General features: G+C 40.0%; 1 protein-coding gene across 1 annotated transcript in view; it reads right to left on the reverse strand.

Annotated features, from left to right (window-relative positions):
* Positions 1 to 366: 366 nt before the first annotated feature.
* dcc (DCC netrin 1 receptor) overlaps positions 367 to 18625 on the reverse strand; it is a 252047-nt gene continuing 233788 nt past the window's right edge. The window contains exon 30 of the mRNA XM_026297730.1: positions 367 to 6096. Within this exon, the coding sequence (XP_026153515.1) occupies positions 6007 to 6096 (90 nt within the window). The 3' untranslated portion in view covers positions 367 to 6006. The remainder of the gene's footprint in view (positions 6097 to 18625) is intronic.

Genomic DNA, 18625 nt, shown 5'->3' on the forward strand with positions numbered 1-18625 from the left:
AGGGCATTCCAGTGGTAGTGGGCAAATTCCAATCTCCTATATCAGGGGCTAAACACAAAACTGCCAGCTTCAAACTCTCACAGACTGTAAAGTTGTGTCTGTAATGAAAGGTTATAGTTCTAAAGGACAACTGCATAGATGGCATCAATTTATGATTTTAAACTGAAATAAAGCAAGTGGTGGTGATGGTGTGACCACAGAATTACCACCCAATTATGCTGGCAAACCATTCATACTGTATGTAACCTAAATGTTTCATTAAGAAATATAAATACGTTTCCTACAATATTATTTAAAAATACTGAAGGTTTTTAAGGCGGTACACCAAAAGAAAAAAAAAAACACTATCTCTGAATGGTGCTTCAGTCTTTTTTTTTCATCTTGTTCTTGCTAATCTAAATTTACACTTGCCTAAATATCTTTATGTGATTATAAATAATAGTTTTAAGGAACACTCAAAATAAAGTAATAACAATAACAATAAATTAAATTTGATTATAAAAAGATACTACTACTCTAGTGGAACTGTACACTGTAAAAAAGCAGCTTTCTGTAATGTAGTTCTGCTGCAGTTTTTCTCCTTGTTAAAATACACACGTAAACCCAACAAAAACTCCAACATCTGACTGAAGGAAAGTCTTTATCAAAATGGAGATGAGAGGTTTGGTGCAAGATTCACTATGTAATGTTTAACTAACTTAAAAAAAATCATTTGGGGGCTTTCTGTCCTGCCTGTTTAATTAAAAACCTGTATTACCACAGTATTTTTTGGATGTTTCAGCCCATTACTAAGAAAGCACATACTTTAATGTTTCAAATCAGTTTTTTGTGAATTCATTTCCCTTACAGAAGCCACAGATTTAAGTTATTTCCATGAAAATAACCTTGCATTATTCTTAGCAATGTTATCTTACTGTTGTAAGATTGTTTCACTTTGCCACTGTCTGATCAGTAGCACATACACAACCTCTGCATGTTTACAGAAACAAACAAAAAAATCCTTGCAGTTCTCTTCCTTAAGGAGGCAGAATATGCTGCAGTTGCTATTTACAACTTGCATTAAGGTCATGTATCAGCCAAAATATCTTCACTTGCTAATAACTTTTAATTTGTGATTGACTGATCTGCCTTACTTTTCCCATTCAAAACCTTGTTGTCTGATGTGTCTTTGTTTCCATACGGCTGTTAAAATGCTGCATCCATATCACAGAAGTAAAAGAAGCAGTTTTCTCTTAAGTCACTGTTTACAAGGGCAAGGTGCCCTCAGCAGAGCAGATCATCTCATCTGTTCCCCCAGGTGTCAACTGTGCAGGACTAAATGACTAAATGCAGATAAAGAAAAATAATGTTGTGATGAAAAGAAAAAAAAGATAGGCAGAATGTCATATTTATGCCAAAGGCAGGACAACTGTTCAGAGAATGTTACCAGGTTTTTATGACTCGAGAATTAAAAAAAATAGTTTACTATAATTATGATGAAGATTGAGTTAAGATGAATAGTCTGCTTCAAACAATTCAGGTCATGATGAAGTGCAGGGAAACACCATGCACTAAGATTTAATCAGCCAAATAAATGTGAAAGCATTGCCTGTATGAGACACGGACAAAACTAGGCAGCCTGACTTGTAATTGTAACAGTCATCACATGTCACATGTAAACATCAAACTCAAAGGGCCATAATAGTGTTCCATATTTAACTCAGTAAGTATAAATCTTTTGAACTTTTCAGCCCTTCTGGTAATTTCCGAGGCCTTCCATTGTTTTTTACATTAGTTCCTGTACTGCAAGGAAGCCATTGGGTTTAGCTGATCCTTTTAAAAATCAGAAGTATGGAAACTTTAAAGTAGAGGTATATCAGGCTTTAACATTTTGGATCGAAACCCAGTGTACATATTCTGATATGGAGTAGACTGTAAAACCTCTATTTAAGACTTGCTAAAGATTTATCATTAATCTAAGTTAACATAGTTATAACTACTGATTTCCACAGCACAAATTTTAACTGACTTTAAAGAAGCAAACATGACAAAAATAATAACGTTTCCAGTACTGATGGTTCAGCATAAACTCTCAAATGTTTAAAAAAAATCCCAGCTGGACATGTTATGTAATATCGCCCCACAGCAGGTTTAAAGCAACTTGAAAATGAGAGAGAAATTCATTTTCACTTCATTATTGAGTCTCATAGTCGGTGAATCTAAAAGAGATCTATTGAAGAGCTTTAATTTCTGTAAGCGGATTTACAACAATGAATTCGGGAGAATTTTGGTTGTCTCTATCTTTGTGGCTGTAGCACATGAAGATGACCTCCCCATTCAAAGCCCACCTACAACACTAAGAAATGCTCTGATGTGGCAGTGATTCAGACATCTGGGAACAGGCTAAGCTTCAACTCAGTTTGATTTTCATAGAACTGAACTAAAGGAATGGCTGCCTGGAAGGAGGGAAATCAATTCTAAGAACTGATGGATGATTTGTAAAATGGTCAGTAGTACTTAAAAAATGAATGAGAAGTGAAATTTATATTTAATGGGCAAAACCCCCAGTATGATCACTTCACTTTTTAAGACCGCAAAGAAGAACCCTGTCGTGTCAACGGGCCATTTACTGTTTAAAATTAGACTTTCCTAAAATCAAAATTCAGTCTTGCCCGGCAGCATTGGATCATTACATCTGTCTTCAGCTAGGCTCTACTCTCTGCAGAGCAACTCAATTCAGACTGCATGTATCTCTCAGAACAGGCTGATGAGTTTGATCCCCATGCCACCCAACTTACTGCATTCATTCACCTTTCATCCCCACCCTTATTCTGCAGAGACGTTACCTTTCCATCCCCTCCATCCTGAGGACTTTTCCCTGCCACTGTAACGGCCCAGTGAGTGTGAGCTTGAATCATAATATTTGAAATGGCGTTATAATGAATTCCCAGCCTCATTCCTCTGTGCCCTAGCTCACACATACAAACCATCTCTGAATATCAATTCACCTTCTCTGCCAATGCTCTCTGTGTGTCTCTGTGTGGCTTTTTCCCCCTTCATCACAGAAAGATAAACGTCTGTAAACTACATCGTGATTGGGTGACACAGTCAAATATGGTGCATACTGATGGCCTATTTTTTCCTAGGGTCATTAATGAATCATTTTAAATTCCTGCTTTTCTGCACACTCCAAAAATGATCCAACTCCACAAGTCATTTAATCTCCAAATCATAAAGGTAAAAGCACTTTTTCCCAATCCTGTTTGTCTTGATTAAAAAAATAAAAAATAGGATAGAAAAAAATCTTTGCCTATTTGGCAGATCACGTTAAGAACACAGTGACTTACAGCTTTTCTTTATTGTGTAGACCTTGCTAATTCTGCGTTACTGCAGCATTTCATATCATGTTTCTCAGCCAGTTTCCAAAATCAAATCAAATTGTTTTAAAGAGCTACACTGTCATCCTGACCAACATTTTGTTTAGAAGTCATCCTGAAACCCTAACCCCTCAGATCTGATTCCCTCATTCACACTCTCTAAAGTCTGCTTCTAATAAAACAGTCAAAACTCTGCATACCAGTTAAGGCTGATTTTTGAAGAAAATATAACTGTATTTAAAGGCTGTAAGATATCAATTTTCAACTTGATTCATGACCATTTAAAAGTACAGTTCCAAAAGAACAGCAAATGTAAAAATATACTTTGTGAAATATGCATTTGTGTTATTGTTCATGTTATTATTTTTAAAATTTCATATAAAAATGTAATCACCTGAAGTAAACTCAAAGAGATGCTGGCGGTTTTGCAATTTTCCCATGTGGATAATCAAAGTTGACAGAGGTACATATTTGTTTATCTCATGAAAAATATGAATCTTGAATGGCTGCCTCACTACCAATCTGGTTTCAATAATAATAATAATAATAACAACAACAATAACAACACCTCCTGCACAATTGACTGTTTCATCACAGTATTACCAAAATTCTATTCTTTCCTTCTTTGACAGTGGTCATGAAAAGATTAGCCCCAGGTCACCTTCTGCCCCCCCCTACACAGGAGCCCTAGACTATTCTGTTATTTTGAGTCTCTTTGTGGTTGTTCCAAATCTGTTTGTGACAGTTTTGAGTTTCTTTGTGGTTGTTTTCTGTCTCTTTGTGGTCTATTAGTTTCTTTGTGGCCATTACGTGTCCCTCTGTGGTTGTGTTCATATTCATATTATGTCTGTCTATAGTCATTTGATTGACTGTAAACAAGAAATGTTAATGTTGAAGATATTTTAAACACCAGCTTTGGCCCAGGATTTACTAAATCCATGGACCTTTGCACTTGTGCACTGCAGGATGGTTCACTAATGCATCCATGCACAGGGTGTGGCTGTTACTTATATTTGATGTAAACAGCATCTAGCAATACAGCTGTTACAACAATACAGTATATGTTAGACCAGGCTTTTTCAAGATCCTGACTTCATAATCTTTCTATAACCAGTGGTTTTCTAATGAAAAGATGACATTTTTGTCATTTTAAAATTAAGCCCTAAATCAAGAGATAACAGTTTAATTATCTAATAATATAACAAACTGCTGTCTTGTGATGATGACCTTATCCTTTTTCCAAAACAACATGTTGTGTATTAGCAGTGTTCATGTTTTGCCTCATAGAATGTTCCTCTAAAACATATTTGTCTTTTGTGAACACATATATCACAAAAGCCAACAGTGTATTCACTTAACTTCTCTCCACACTTTCTTTAGTTCTCCAACCAAGGAGGCATGACAACAAACACCAATTGTGAATGAGGTATTAAGACCAAACACATTTCTCAAAAGGACCAATCACTATGTACCATTGAAAGCCATCCTTCATGTGTTCAGTATCCAGATTTTTTGTAACATTTGTTCTATGGGGATCATCACCTCACTGACATCCAGTCTGTGTTTGGGGCTGAACAAGATTTGAACACAGAGCAAAAACAAAGAAAGTTACAGTGAACCTTCCAACATAAGATTTGGCAACAATATGAGTCCTTGTAGGTAAAGATTAGAGTTTGTCTGGGTTAGGTGAAGTAAAGGCTTGGTCAAGAGCAGCAACAGACTGTGGGATATTATAGAGGTTTCTATACAGTCCTGTAAGAGCAAAATCAGCTGGATACAAATTTCGACGACTTAGACTGGCTTCTGTCAGGCCATCACTTATAAAATCCCTTTATCTTTTTATAAGCCTCAGAAACCGGAGTTGGAAGGGCTGCAAGGTTCATAGGTGATGGATGGTTCAGTGAAACTATACTAATTCGAGGGGAAAATGCAGGAAAAAAAATGAAAAGAAATAAGAGGATCATCTCATGCTGCCATCCTTGAATCCATGTGAGAAAAAAAAGGTGAAAACTTTGGTGGCTGCAGATGTGTATTCTTTTTCTTACAGTGGATTCTAGTAGCATTTTCAAACCATATACACATCCTTTTACTGCACAAATTTAAAATACCCAAACAAACAACAAAAAAGGCGAAACAAATACTTCCAACATGAAAAATAAGTGAGGTATCATCACAGTAACTGAGTAGTGTAGAACTCAGCGGAAGAGGATGCTAAATAATACCACAAAGAAAAGAAACAGGAGGGATCTTATAATGTTGACCTTTTTTTTTTGATAATCTCTTCCTCCTGTTTCATTATGTTGAGGCGCTCGGCATTGGGTTTGAGTTCAAGGTTGAAGGGTATAGAGTGTTTTAGTTTGAACTCCTATAGAAGACCCTTGTTCTGTTCTTGGAGTTGATGCTGTGCTGCTGCAGTGTTTATCATCTGTTTAATTCCCTTTTATCCTATCCCGGTACCAAAAAGTAGATACTAGCTGAGACCAGCAGAAACAAAACAAACTCAACCCAGCACAGACAGAGGTTCCACAGAAGCGTCTTCAAACCCAGACTGATCTGTTGTTGCTCTTAGTGAATGGAGAGCAGGGAGCATCAAGGCGTGAAGAAAGGTTTCAGGCTGGGCTGTGGCTGAGGGCTGGGCTGGGCTCAGAGGTTAGAAGGCAGAGCCAGTAATGGCATTGAGCTGCTTCATCAGACCTTCTAGACTGGCCATCTGCTCTGACAGGTCATCCTGCTCGTAAACCTGAAAAATAAAGGAAAAAGTAAAGGTTACAGAGACCTTAGTCTACATAAAGACTTGCCTGAATGTCTGAGTGGTAGATCAGAGGTTTCTGCAGGTGAGTTTTTGAAGATTGGCGTATGGATTTCCTGCTCATTGCCATCTTCTTCTGTTATGGAAGCTTAATATTGTAGTGCTAAACCATTTGTTATAGGCCTAATGCTGAATGTCCTTATTGGCACTATGTTATTGTCATTGTCATTGCGACCAGCACCAATTCACAGTGAATGTATTTTAACTTTGCTCCTCATCACCAACCTCACCCCCTTTTACAAACAGTAGTGAGTCTACATATACATGGAGAGCAGAGGTTTAGGCTAAATTTAGTTGATATTTTAGTGCCTATATTTCAGTTGGCGGGAGATCTGAACTACACTTTAAATCAGGGGTGAGTAACCTATGATCCTTGAGGGCCACTGTCCTGCTCATTACTGAAGCATCAGAATTTGGTTTTGTTGCATCACAAAGCAAATCAGCCAAACAGCATACCTACTGTCGCTATGAACCTAGTCTTAAAATGAAGTAACAGCAAATCTAACCCTAATGTAAACACACAACAATGATGCAAAAGGAGCAGAAAATAAGGTATGTATCCAGGCTGCTTGCTGCATTCTGCTTTCTACTCCAATACTCTCAGCCCTGACGGTGAATGCTAGTAAAAATGTCTGAAACCTCATCCACACTGTGCGAGTGCTTCTTTAGCTGCCACCCAATGTGATCAGCACTTCAGCTGACAAGTACTATTACCAGCCATGAAGGAGCGATGTTCTGCAGTTCAAGAGTGTTTTATTACTGAAATAGGATTTCTTTGACTGTGGCAAGTCTGATGTTTTCATATCATAGATGATGATCAAAGGCACTAACACTGGGGTCTTGCAGGTAGAACATTGATGTACACTGGAAATTCAGACAGCTCTGATTCATGTACAGTCTTACTTATGTAACCTAAATGTCTGAAGAATTTTCATTTTTCAACTAAATTTGAAGTGGATTTTTAACCTGGATCTCTACACAGCTTTTCACCTGTCAGTCCCATGACTTCACATGCCTGTTTACTCTGACAACATAATCATACATCTGTGGTTTGGCACAGTTTAAGAGGTACAATATAAATGCACACAATCAATTTTCTATACCAAATTAGTCAGTGCTGCAAAACATTACCCTGATCATACAGTTCATTTATATGTTTCTCCTACATCCACTTCATTCATTTTTGTGCCAGTCAACTTGCATAGACTATAAAGTTGCCTCAAATACCTAATCCATCACAATGAATGACATATCTGTTTATATTTCTGTCAGAGTTCAGGTGTTGTTGTCTGGCAGTGCATCATAGACTTTTTAATCTGCACTTATAAATGAATAAAAAAATGTGACTATGTTGACTGTGATGGATTATCTCAGCAGCAAGGTTTATGTCTGCAAAGTTGATTTAAGTGAAAACAAACGTTGTGCAAATGAGCATCTGGAATGCAAAGTTCACATGATTTCTAGTTAATAGGTTAAATCAAGTATAATATCCATCAAGTAATATCCATGTCCACAAACATTAGATAATAGTTGGTGTCAGACATGTTGGAGTCAGTGGTCTGTAGGCAGTGAGTGTGTAAGACACACTCACTGCAGGATGAAAGCTGCACTTTCATCCTGCAGATACTCTGTGATCACTGTGTAATGGTGTGTTTAGTCTGGCTGTACAAACTGCCACCTCTGAGTGGGCCAGCTTAAGTACCTCTATCTGTGTGTGTATGTGAGTGTGAGACTGTCAAGTCACATACATTCTCAGTGTGTTATATTGAGCGTGGCCTTCATGCAGAGTTTGTCCTTGCAATTGGAAAAAAATTCAATGTTCTCAGCACTGTGGAAAACCGATTCCAAACCATTTCAGCAGAGAATCCTATCTGAACAACAGACACAGCCAGAAATCTGCAAGCTAGAACTGAATGTGCATCAGAGGACCTATATGCATCCTCTTCCTGCATTCACTCAGACTTTGGTACCTCCCTTATTTACACTTCAATCTCCTCCAAACTAATCATTTCTGGAACCTCTTCTTAGAAGGACAGTTTAGTTTGAAGAGAGGCATGTGTGTCTCCCTCCAGAGGGGCCTGAACTAGCTGATCCAGATTTAAAAATCAGATATCAGTCTGGGTCAGTTAAAGCTTTTAATTTGACCAGACAGTCACACTGGACCAGCGTTCGACAGCTTTCCGTCTCAGGACAACTTAACTCCCCCTGTGGTCATATATAGATTTTTATATTGCCTCCATTTTAAACATCAGTGGGGCTCAATCACAAACACAGGACACTAACAGTTGACAAATAGCCCGAATCAACCAGTAGAAGCTGGTTTAAGAGCAAACAACAGACAGCAAGGTGGTGAATTCACAGCCAATGCGAATGGAATCACTAATCAATTAATAGCTTTAAGGCTGATTAAAACACAAGATTTTAGAAACTTTATATCTTTTTTCAATTTGTTCTTAGCTCAGTGATATTTTTTATTTGAGGAAACTTACTCATACATGGTTCAGATACAGAGCTGTGGATGTAGATTTTCATTCTGGGTTATACCTGTGAACAGTGTCGGGCAAGTAAAGCAGCAAACAAGCGACAACTGTTGCTTGGATTAGTAGCTGTAATCTGATTATGAATTTTAAATAATAATCCCTTACAAGACTCATTACTCAAAAAGTAATCTTACTGTAAATTTCTTAGCTCTCAGCAGTGATGAATTATGAGTTTCTTTACAAATAAAATCACAACTATTACAGATAAAATTCAGCAGATGCTTCCTATACCTGCAATAACTGAATCTTCTACTACAGTAGCTCTTGAATTATCTGTAAGACCTCAGTTATATTTAGACTGCTTCTCTCCCATGAATCTTTCTGAATTTACATCAGTAGTTGCTTCATCTAAATCATCAACGTGTCTCTTAAACCCCATCCTGACTATACTTTTTAAAGACACCCTTCCATTAATTAATGCATCTTTATTAGACTTAGTAAATATTTCTCTACAGGGCAGTTGTTTCCCTTCCCCTCTCTTCCTCTCCTCCCCCTTCACATGTATATTACACTACTGAATGTCACTAACCTTGTGTTAGAATAAGGGCATTGTAAATTGCTAACTGTGTTATGAGAATTGTCATTTTGCAGACAGATTTATGTAAAGGGTGCAACCAGGCATGTCACAGTCAAGGATGTTCTCTGTTTTTCTGTGCAAATCACCAAGACATGTAAAGATATGGATGTGAACTCTGTATGAACTTTGAAGTTAACCTATGTTTCAACTCTCCCCTATTGTGTAAAGTGAGACGGTGCCTGGAAGTCATGTAACCACATCACATATAAATTAAAGTGTTCTGGGCGGGTTCGAGGCTGCGCAGCCGGGGATAACACTGAGTGTGTATCTCCTAAAAGTCACGAGCTCAACCTAGAACAAAGAAAAGAAAGTCTCTGTGTAGATGTTTGATTAGAACCAACACCTTGTGCTCTCTCTCTCCCCTAGTTTGTGCTCTCTCCATCTCTCTCTCTCTGTACCTTCTGCAGGTGTCCCCTGTCCTTGAGCTGTATATTGCTGATGTGCAGTTACTGGCCCCACCAACCTGCAGTGTCTATTTGTTGTTTATTGTTGCTGTTCTTTTCTCTCTGCTCTATCCACTCACCCCAACCGGTCGAGGCAGATGGCCGCCCAAACTGAGCCCGGTTCTGCTGGAGGTTTTTTTCTTCCGTTAAAGGGAGTTTTTTCCTCTCCACTGTCGCCAAGTGCTTGCTCATAAGGGAATTGTTGGGTTTTTAGTTTTAGTTTTTGTAAAGTGCCTTGAGATGATTTGTATTGTGATTTGGCGCTATACAAATAAAATTGAATTGAATTGAATTGAATTAACTCTTCACAGGTCATGAATGCATTATTTCAGTTCACCAAATTCTGGTCGTCTGCGATTACCAGAACAAATGAGGTAAAAATACAGTGATGCTTCACTTAATACTCTTCTCTTTGGTGGGCATTTAAATAGCCAGTTGTGTAAAGAAAGACAGTTTTCTTTATTAGATTCTGTGTGTTTATTTCTAAACTCTTGAGAGTGGTACTTCAAAGGGTGACATAAATCTCTCTCAAATGACAGTGGGCATTCACAGTGTAAAAAAGAAAAGCACAAACAGTACTTGTAAGGTCGTCCTTTCACTGTGTAATACACACAGAGATCTTTTGACCTTCCACTTTCACTCTGAATGAGACTATAAAAGCTCATCTAACCACAAGCTGCCACACATTTTACACTAGCAATGGACAAAAAAGACTTGTATAAAAACCATAAAAGTGTATAAAAGAACCCACCAAAATTCAGTGACCTCCTGATTTTATTTGTTGACCCATAACAGCTGAGCATCGCTGAGTCAGTAAAGGCTTCATTGAAGGGATAAAATGCCTGTTGATTCTCCTGTTTCTCTCAGATTTCTTTTCTCTGCTGGTCTGCTGACCTGGATTCACATTCCTTTATTATCTATCAGGGATGTATCCCAACACAGCAGCATAGGCAAAACACATGTAAACTCAGTCTCACACTGATGCAGATAAATAAAAAACAAAAAAACCTGACTGTCTGTAAACATTTGCCACACAAACCGGAGTAAACCGTTAAATCACTTACTGGAGTGACTTCACTGCTGTAAATATTCCTGTTTCTGTCATAGAAATCATATTTTGTATGAATAAATCTGGATTTGTCCTTAATGTTCTCTTTTTACTGCACAGCAATAAAAAATGAATAAATTCAGTAAATAGGGCTTTTAGTGATGACTTTTTTCAAGTGTTCAAAAGCATACAGTGGGTACGGAAAGTATTCAGACCCCTTTAAATTTTTCACTCTTTGTGTCATTGCAGCCATTTGCCAAAATCAAAAAAGTTCATTTTATTTCTCATTAATGTACACTCAGCACCCCATCTTGACAGAAAAAAACAGAAATGTAGAAAATTTTGCAAATTTATTAAAAAAGAAAAACTGAAATATCACATGGTCATAAGTATTCAGACCCTGTGCTCAGTATTGAGTAGAAGCACCCTTTTGAGCTAGTACAGCCATGAGTCTTCTTGGGAATGATGCAACAAGTTTTTCACACCTGGATTTGGGGATCCTCTGCCATTCTTCTTTGCAGATCCTCTCCAGTTCTGTCAGGTTGGATGGTGAACGTTGGTGGATAGCCATTTTCAGGTCTCTCCAGTGATGCTCAATTGGGTTTAGGTCAGGGCTCTGGCTGGGCCAGTCAAGAACGGTCACAGAGTTGTTCCAAAGCCACTCCTTTGTTATTTTAGCTGTGCGCTTAGGGTCATTGTCCTGTTGAAAGGTGAACCTTCGGCCCAGTCTGAGGTCCTGAGCACTCTGGAAGAGGTTTTCTTCCAGGATATCTCTGTACTTGGCCACATTCATCTTTCCTTCAATTGCAACCAGTCGTCCTGTCCCTGCAGCTGAAAAACACCCCCACAACATGATGCTCCCACCACCATGTTTCACTGTAGGGATTGTATTGGGCAGGTGATGAGCAGTGCCTGGTTTTCTCCACACATGCCGCTTAGAATTAACACCAAAAAGTTCAATCTTGGTCTCATCAGACCAGAGAATCTTATTTCTCATAGTCTGGCAGTCCTTCATGTGTTTTTTGGCAAACTCTATGCGGGCTTTCATGTGTCTTGCACTGAGGAGAGGCTTCTGTTGGGCCACTCTGCCATAAAGCCCCGACTGGTGGAGGGCTGCAGTGATAGTTGACTTTGTGGAACTTTCTCCCATCTCCCTACGGCATCTCTGGAGCTCAGCCACAGTGATCTTTGGGTTCTTCTTTACCTCTCTCACGAAGGCTCTTCTCCCACGATTGCTCAGTTTGGCTGGACGGCCAGGTCTAGGAAGAGTTCTGGTCGTCCCAAACTTTTTCCATTTGAGGATTATGGAGGCCACTGTGCTCTTAGGAACCTTGAGTGCTGCAGAAATTCTTTTGTAACCTTGGCCAGATCTGTGCCTTGCCACAATTCTGTCTCTGAGCTGCTTGGGCAGTTCCTTCGACCTCATGATTCTCATTTGCTCTGACATGCACTGTGAGCTGTAAGGTCTTATATAGACAGGTGTGTGCCTTTCCTAATCAAGTCCAATCAGTTTAATTAAACACAGCTGGACTCCAATGAAGGAGCAGAACCATCTCAAGGAGGATCAGAAGAAATGGACAGCATGTGAGTTAAATATGAGTGTCACTGCAAAGGGTCTGAATACTTATGACCATGTGATATTTCAGTTTTTCTTTTTTAATAAATTTGCAAAAATTTCTACATTTCTGTTTTTTTCTGTCAAGATGGGGTGCTGAGTGTACATTAATGAGAAATAAAATGAACTTTTTTGATTTTGGCAAATGGCTGCAATGACACAAAGAGTGAAAAATTTAAAGGGGTCTGAATACTTTCCGTACCCACTGTACATAGAGGATACAAGATACACAAGATTTGCTAGGCTGAAAACATTAAAGATCTGGCGAATGACACACATCAAGCTCAAAAGAGCTGAACTCTATCAAAGCAATTAATGGTAGGTGATTTGCTTGTATCAACAGCTGGAAACATCATAAAAAAGTAGGTGTGCAAACCAGTACATTTCAAATGAGCTGCTCTGTTGGATGAACAAAAAATAATTGCATAGCAAATCAGGAATGATTGCCAGTATATAGGCAAACATGTTTCCTCGCCAGCGGTTAAGAAAAGATCAGCAAACATGTAAAATGAACACCCTTGAGTTTTAGACCAAAGAGCTGTGGATGGAGGAAACAAAAATGAACCCCTGTCTGAATGATGGAAAAAGGGAAGTGTGTTGAAGAAAAATAATTAATAAATGATTAAAGCACCTCCTCAAATGTGAAACATGCTGCTGGTTCTGTTATGGTCTCTGTATGTATTGCTGCAAATGGACCCGCAACATTGGCATTTCTTTATAATGCCACTGGTGAGGAAGAAACAGGATGAATAAGACGCATATAGGAGTGTTCTGTGTGCTTAGATTCAGACAATTGCATCAAAACACATTGGTGCACATCACTCAGCAGAACCACATAATCCAACACATATGTGGAAAACAACCGAAGAGGTTTTCACGGTTGAGAGGTCCTCCACTGGCTGAGTCAGTCACCTGTTCACTTCCATCTCAGGGCAGAAATTCCCTTAGAGAGGGAGGGCCAGGAAAGCAGGCATGAGCAACACACGTCAGTCAGACTAGATCTAGAAGATGAGATTCGTGCCACCTCAGTGAGTACATTATGACTACCATGTCCCAGATGGTCTAAACTTCATATTTCTGCATTCACACAGAGTGAAACTTGGCGTGAAGAGAACCTGAGAATGTCAGTGGTGTTTGGGGGCTAAAGGTAGGGTGGTGCGTTTTGCATGTGTGAACCTGTGACTTGTACAGATCAGACTTAGAACTGGAGCAAACACAGAGAAAGAGAAAGAGGGAGGCGGGGGTTTGGAGGACTTTCCACCATCGTTGCATGGATAAAGACAAATCTTTTAAAAACAGGCATTTTAACCTGAGATCTGGTTTATAGGTTTCTGGACTTCAGGAACAAGCGGCAGCACAAAATTATCTGGGTGAAATATTGCTTCATTAGCATGAACATGAACATTCAGCTCGTTAGATCACAAAATGGAGAGACTTTGCTGTAGACTTTGCTGTAGGGGAGAAAAGCACTTTTATTCTGAAGACACACTTTACAGAAACCAAGACTTTTGCATTCTCATGAGGAAGATGAGGTTTTTATTTTAGAAAGGAAGTGGATACTCCCCAGTCCTCACACAAAGACGCAGGAAGCTACCTGCAGAGTCACCTGCAGTCATCTGCAGAGTCACCTGCAGAGTTACCGGCAGTCACCTGCAGAGTCACCTGCAGAGTTACCAGCAGTTACCTGCAGAGGCACCTGCAGTCATGTGCAGAGTCACCTGCAAAGTCACCTGCAGAGTTACCTGCATTCACCTGCAGAGTTACCTGCAGTCATGTGCAGAGTCACCTGCAGAGTTACCTGCAGTCACCAGCAGAGTCACCTGCAGTCACCTGCAGAATTACCTGCAGTCACCTACAGAGTCACCTGCAGAATCACCTGCAGAGTCACCTGCAGTCACCAGCAGAGTCACCTGCAGTCACCAGCAGAGTCACCTGCAGAGTTATCTGCAGTCACCAGCAGTCACCTGCAGAATTACCTGCAGTCAAGTACAGTCACCTGCAGTCATCTGCAGAGTTACCTGCAGTCACCTGCAGAGTTACCTGCAGTCATGTGCAGAGTCACCTGTAGAGTCACCTGCAGAGTTACCTGCAGTCACCTGCAGAGTTACCTGCAGTCATGTGCAGAGTCACCTGCAGAGTTACCTGCAGAGGTACCTGCAATCACCTGTAGAGTCACCTGCAGAGTTACCTGCAGTCACCAGCAGAGTCACCTGCAGAGTTACCTGCAGTCACCTACAGAGTCACCTGCAGTCGCCTGCAGTCACGTGCAGTCACCAGCAGAGTCACCTGCAGAGTTACCTGCAGTCACCAGCAGTCACCCGCAGAATTACCTGCAGTCAACTACAGTCACCTGCAGTCATCTGCAGAGTTACCTGCAGTCACCTGCAGAGTTACCTGCAGTCACGTGCAGAGTCACCTGTAGAGTTACCTGCAGAGTTACCTGCAGAGTTGCCTGCAGTCACCAGCAGAGACACTGGCAGTCACCTGCAGTCACCTACAGAGTCACCTGCAGAGTTACCTGCAGAGTTACCTGCAGAGTTGCCTGCAGTCACCAGCAGAGACACCGGCAGTCACCTGCAGTCACCTACAGAGTCACCTGCAGAGTCACCTGCAGAGTCACCTGCAGAGTCACCTGCAGAGTTACCTGCAGTCACCAGCAGCATTACCTGCAGAGTCACCTGCAGAGTCACCAGCAGAGTCACCATGGTGAGAAGCTGTGTAGCACCAACTGGAGTAGAGCTTACTAGCCGTTTTCAGGGATGCTACTGGTGGGCAAATGTTTTTGTGATAACTTTTATGTTTGATGGTGTCTGTATGTAATTTGATGGTGAGAGGTTAAGCTTGCGTGGTTTATGTCCATCCAATATTCATTACTGTGTAGACTGGTAGATGCAACATGAATGGCTGGAAAGGAAGTGGCGTTCCACAAACTTAGAGGAAATTTTTCTAGCCTGGAAAAACAGTCTACTAACATATAAAAAAGCTCTCCGTAAAGCCAGAACTGCATACTATTCATCACTAATAGAGGAAAATAAGAACAATCCCAGGTTTCTTTTCAGCACTGTAGCCAGGCTGACAAAAAGTCACAGCTCCGTTGAGCCCAGTGTTCCCTTAGCTCTCAGCAGTGATGAATTTATGAGTTTCTTTACAAATAAAATCACAACTATTAAAGATAAAATTCAGCAGATGCTTCCTATACCTGCAATAAATGAATCTTTTACTACAGTAGCTCTTGAATCATCTGTAGGACCTCAGTTATGTTTAGACTGCTTCTCTCCTATAGATCTCTCTGAATTTACATCAGTAGTTGCTTCATCGAAATCATCAACGTGTCTCTTGGACCCCATCCCGACTAGACTGCTTAAAGACACCCTGCCATTAATGAACTCATCTTTATTGGACTTGGTAAATTTATCTCTAGTATCAGGCTACGTACCACAGGCCTTTAAGACCGCAGTAATCAAACCTTTACTCAAAAAGCCTAGTCTTGATCCAGGAGTCTTGGCTAATTATAGACCAATATCCAACCTGCCATTTATTTCTAAAATCCTAGAAAAAGCTGTTGCTAAGCAGCTATCAGACCACTTACACAGGAATGAACTATTTGAAGATTTCCAATCAGGATTTAGAGCACATCATAGTACAGAAACAGCACTGTTGAAAGTTACCAACGATCTTCTCTTAGCCTCAGATAATGGACTTGTTTCGATACTTGTCCTCCTAGACCTTAGTGCAGCATTCGACACCATTGACCACAACATCTTATTACAGAGACTGGAGCATGTGATTGGTATCAGAGGAACAGCGTTAAAGTGGTTCCAATCCTATTTATCGGACAGATTCCAGTTTGTTCATGTCCATGATGAACCTTCCACACGAACAAAAGTTAGTTATGGAGTTCCACAAGGTTCTGTGCTAGGACCGATTCTGTTCACCCTGTACATGCTTCCTTTAGGATATATCATTAGGAAGCACTCTATTAATTACCACTGCTATGCGGATGACACTCAGTTATATCTATCTATTAAACCTGTTAACACAAACCAGTTAACCAGACTTCAAGCCTGTCTAACTGACATAAAGGCCTGGATGACCAGTAACTTTTTACTTTTTTATAAAACAGAAGTCATTATATTTGGGCCTAAAAATCTCAGAAATAACTGTTCTAAAATTATAGCTACTCTAGATGGCATAGCCCTGGCCTCCAGCACTACTGTAAAAAACCTTGGAGTTAAGTTATTTTTGACCAGGACATGTCCTTTAACTCACACATAAAACAAATTTCTAGAACTGCATTCTTTCACCTGCGCAACATTTCCAAAATTAGGAACATCCTGTCTCAAAATGATGCAGAAAAACTAGTCCATGCATTTGTTTCCTCAAGGCTAGATTACTGTAACTCATTACTATCTGGATGTCCTAATATCTTAATAAAAAGCCTCCAATTAATCCAGAATGCCGCAGCCAGAGTCCTGACAGGAACTAGCAAGAGAGATAATATTTCTCCTATATTGGCTTCTCTTCATTGGCTCCCTGTAAAATATAGAATAGAATTTAAAATCCTTCTTCTCACATACAAATCCCTTCATAATCAAGCTCCTTCATACCTTAAAGACCTCATAGTACCATATTATCCCAATAGACCACTTCGCTCTCAGAGTGCAGGCCTACTTGTGGTTCCCAGAGTTCTCAAAAGCAGAATGGGAGGCAGAGCCTTTAGCTATCAAGCTCCTCTCCTGTGGAACCAGCTCTCAGCCTGGGTTCAGGAGGCAGACACTCTCTGTACTTTTAAGGCTAGACTTAAAACCTTCCTCTTTGACAAAGCATATAGTTAGGGCTGGCTTCAGGCAACCCTGAACCATCCCTTAGTTAGTTATGCTGCTATAGGCCTAGACTGCCCGAGGACCATCGGTGCACTGAGCTCCCCTACCCTAACCCCCCTTCTCTCCCACCTCATGTATATTCCACCATTGAATGTCACTAACCTTGTGCTCTCTCTCTCCCCTAGTTTGTGCTCTCTCCCTCTCTCTCTGTTCTCTCTGTACCTTCTGCAGGTGTCCCTGGTCCTGGAGCTGTTTATCGCTGATATGCAGTTACTGGCCCCACCAACTTGCAGTGTCTATTTGTTGTTTATTGTTGCTGTTCTTTTCTCTCTGCTCTATCCACTCACCCCAACCGGTCGAGGCAGATGGCCGCCCAAACTGAGCCCGGTTCTGCTGGAGGTTTTTTTTTTCTTCCGTTAAAGGGAGTTTTTTCCTCTCCACTGTCGCCAAGTGCTTGCTCATAAGGGAATTGTTGGGTTCTTAGTTTTAGTTTTTGTAAAGTGCCTTGAGATGATTTGTATTGTGATTTGGCGCTATACAAATAAAATTGAATTGAATTGAATTGAATTGAATGTAACAATGGCTGTGCTGTTTGTTGCTTGAAATGTGTTATTCTATCAATGAAATGTGTTTAAGGTTTACAACTGCTTTGTGTTGCACGTAGAGGAACACCAAGAGCAATCCATGCTCTTTTGTGTGTTCCTTTCTCTTTTTCATTGTAAAGGTTTTCAGCCTGACTGACGGACTGGCTAATTGATTGATTGATTGACCAATTGCCTAAACCAAGTTGCATGCAATCTGCTGATTCAACTGCAACAAAAAACAACAAAGAAAGATTAAAGACAAGTTCAAATTGATCCATTTAACCTGTAGATGGCCAAGGCCTTTTCAAGATTGGGGAGAAGTGAAGTAAAACCCTTTGATCACTGTTGTTTAAAGAAATAAAGCTTTTCTTAAAAAGACAAAATCATATCTTTGTGAGTAATTTTTAACGATTCAAATCTTTAGTAGGATCTGACAGTCTTGACAACCACAGACAAGGAAGGGACATCTTGCTGTGCTATTTTAAAATACATCACTGGTATAACAACTTAATAAAAGCGTCACTGCAGTGTACTTCCACCATGTACTCACACTGGGTGTTTCAGTCTATTAACTAACTGTGTGTGTGTGTGTATGTGAGATGGATAGGCCATGGGGTTGATGGGAAAAGATGAGCACAATTACAGAGATAAGGCAGCAGATGAAGAGAAAGACCTGATGACTTGTAAACACTTTCTTTTTCCTCTACCAACCCTCCATCTCATTTTCTGCAATCCTCCCATCAGATTCATTGCTTTGTCTTACTTTGTGTCTTTCCTCTCTTTCTTCCCTCTTCTTCTTTCTGCTCATCTTGCCACGTGTCTTCATAAGC

The sequence above is a fragment of the Mastacembelus armatus genome, chromosome 12 (assembly GCF_900324485.2).
Source record: "Mastacembelus armatus chromosome 12, fMasArm1.2, whole genome shotgun sequence".
NCBI classification, from domain to species: Eukaryota; Metazoa; Chordata; class Actinopteri; order Synbranchiformes; family Mastacembelidae; genus Mastacembelus; species Mastacembelus armatus.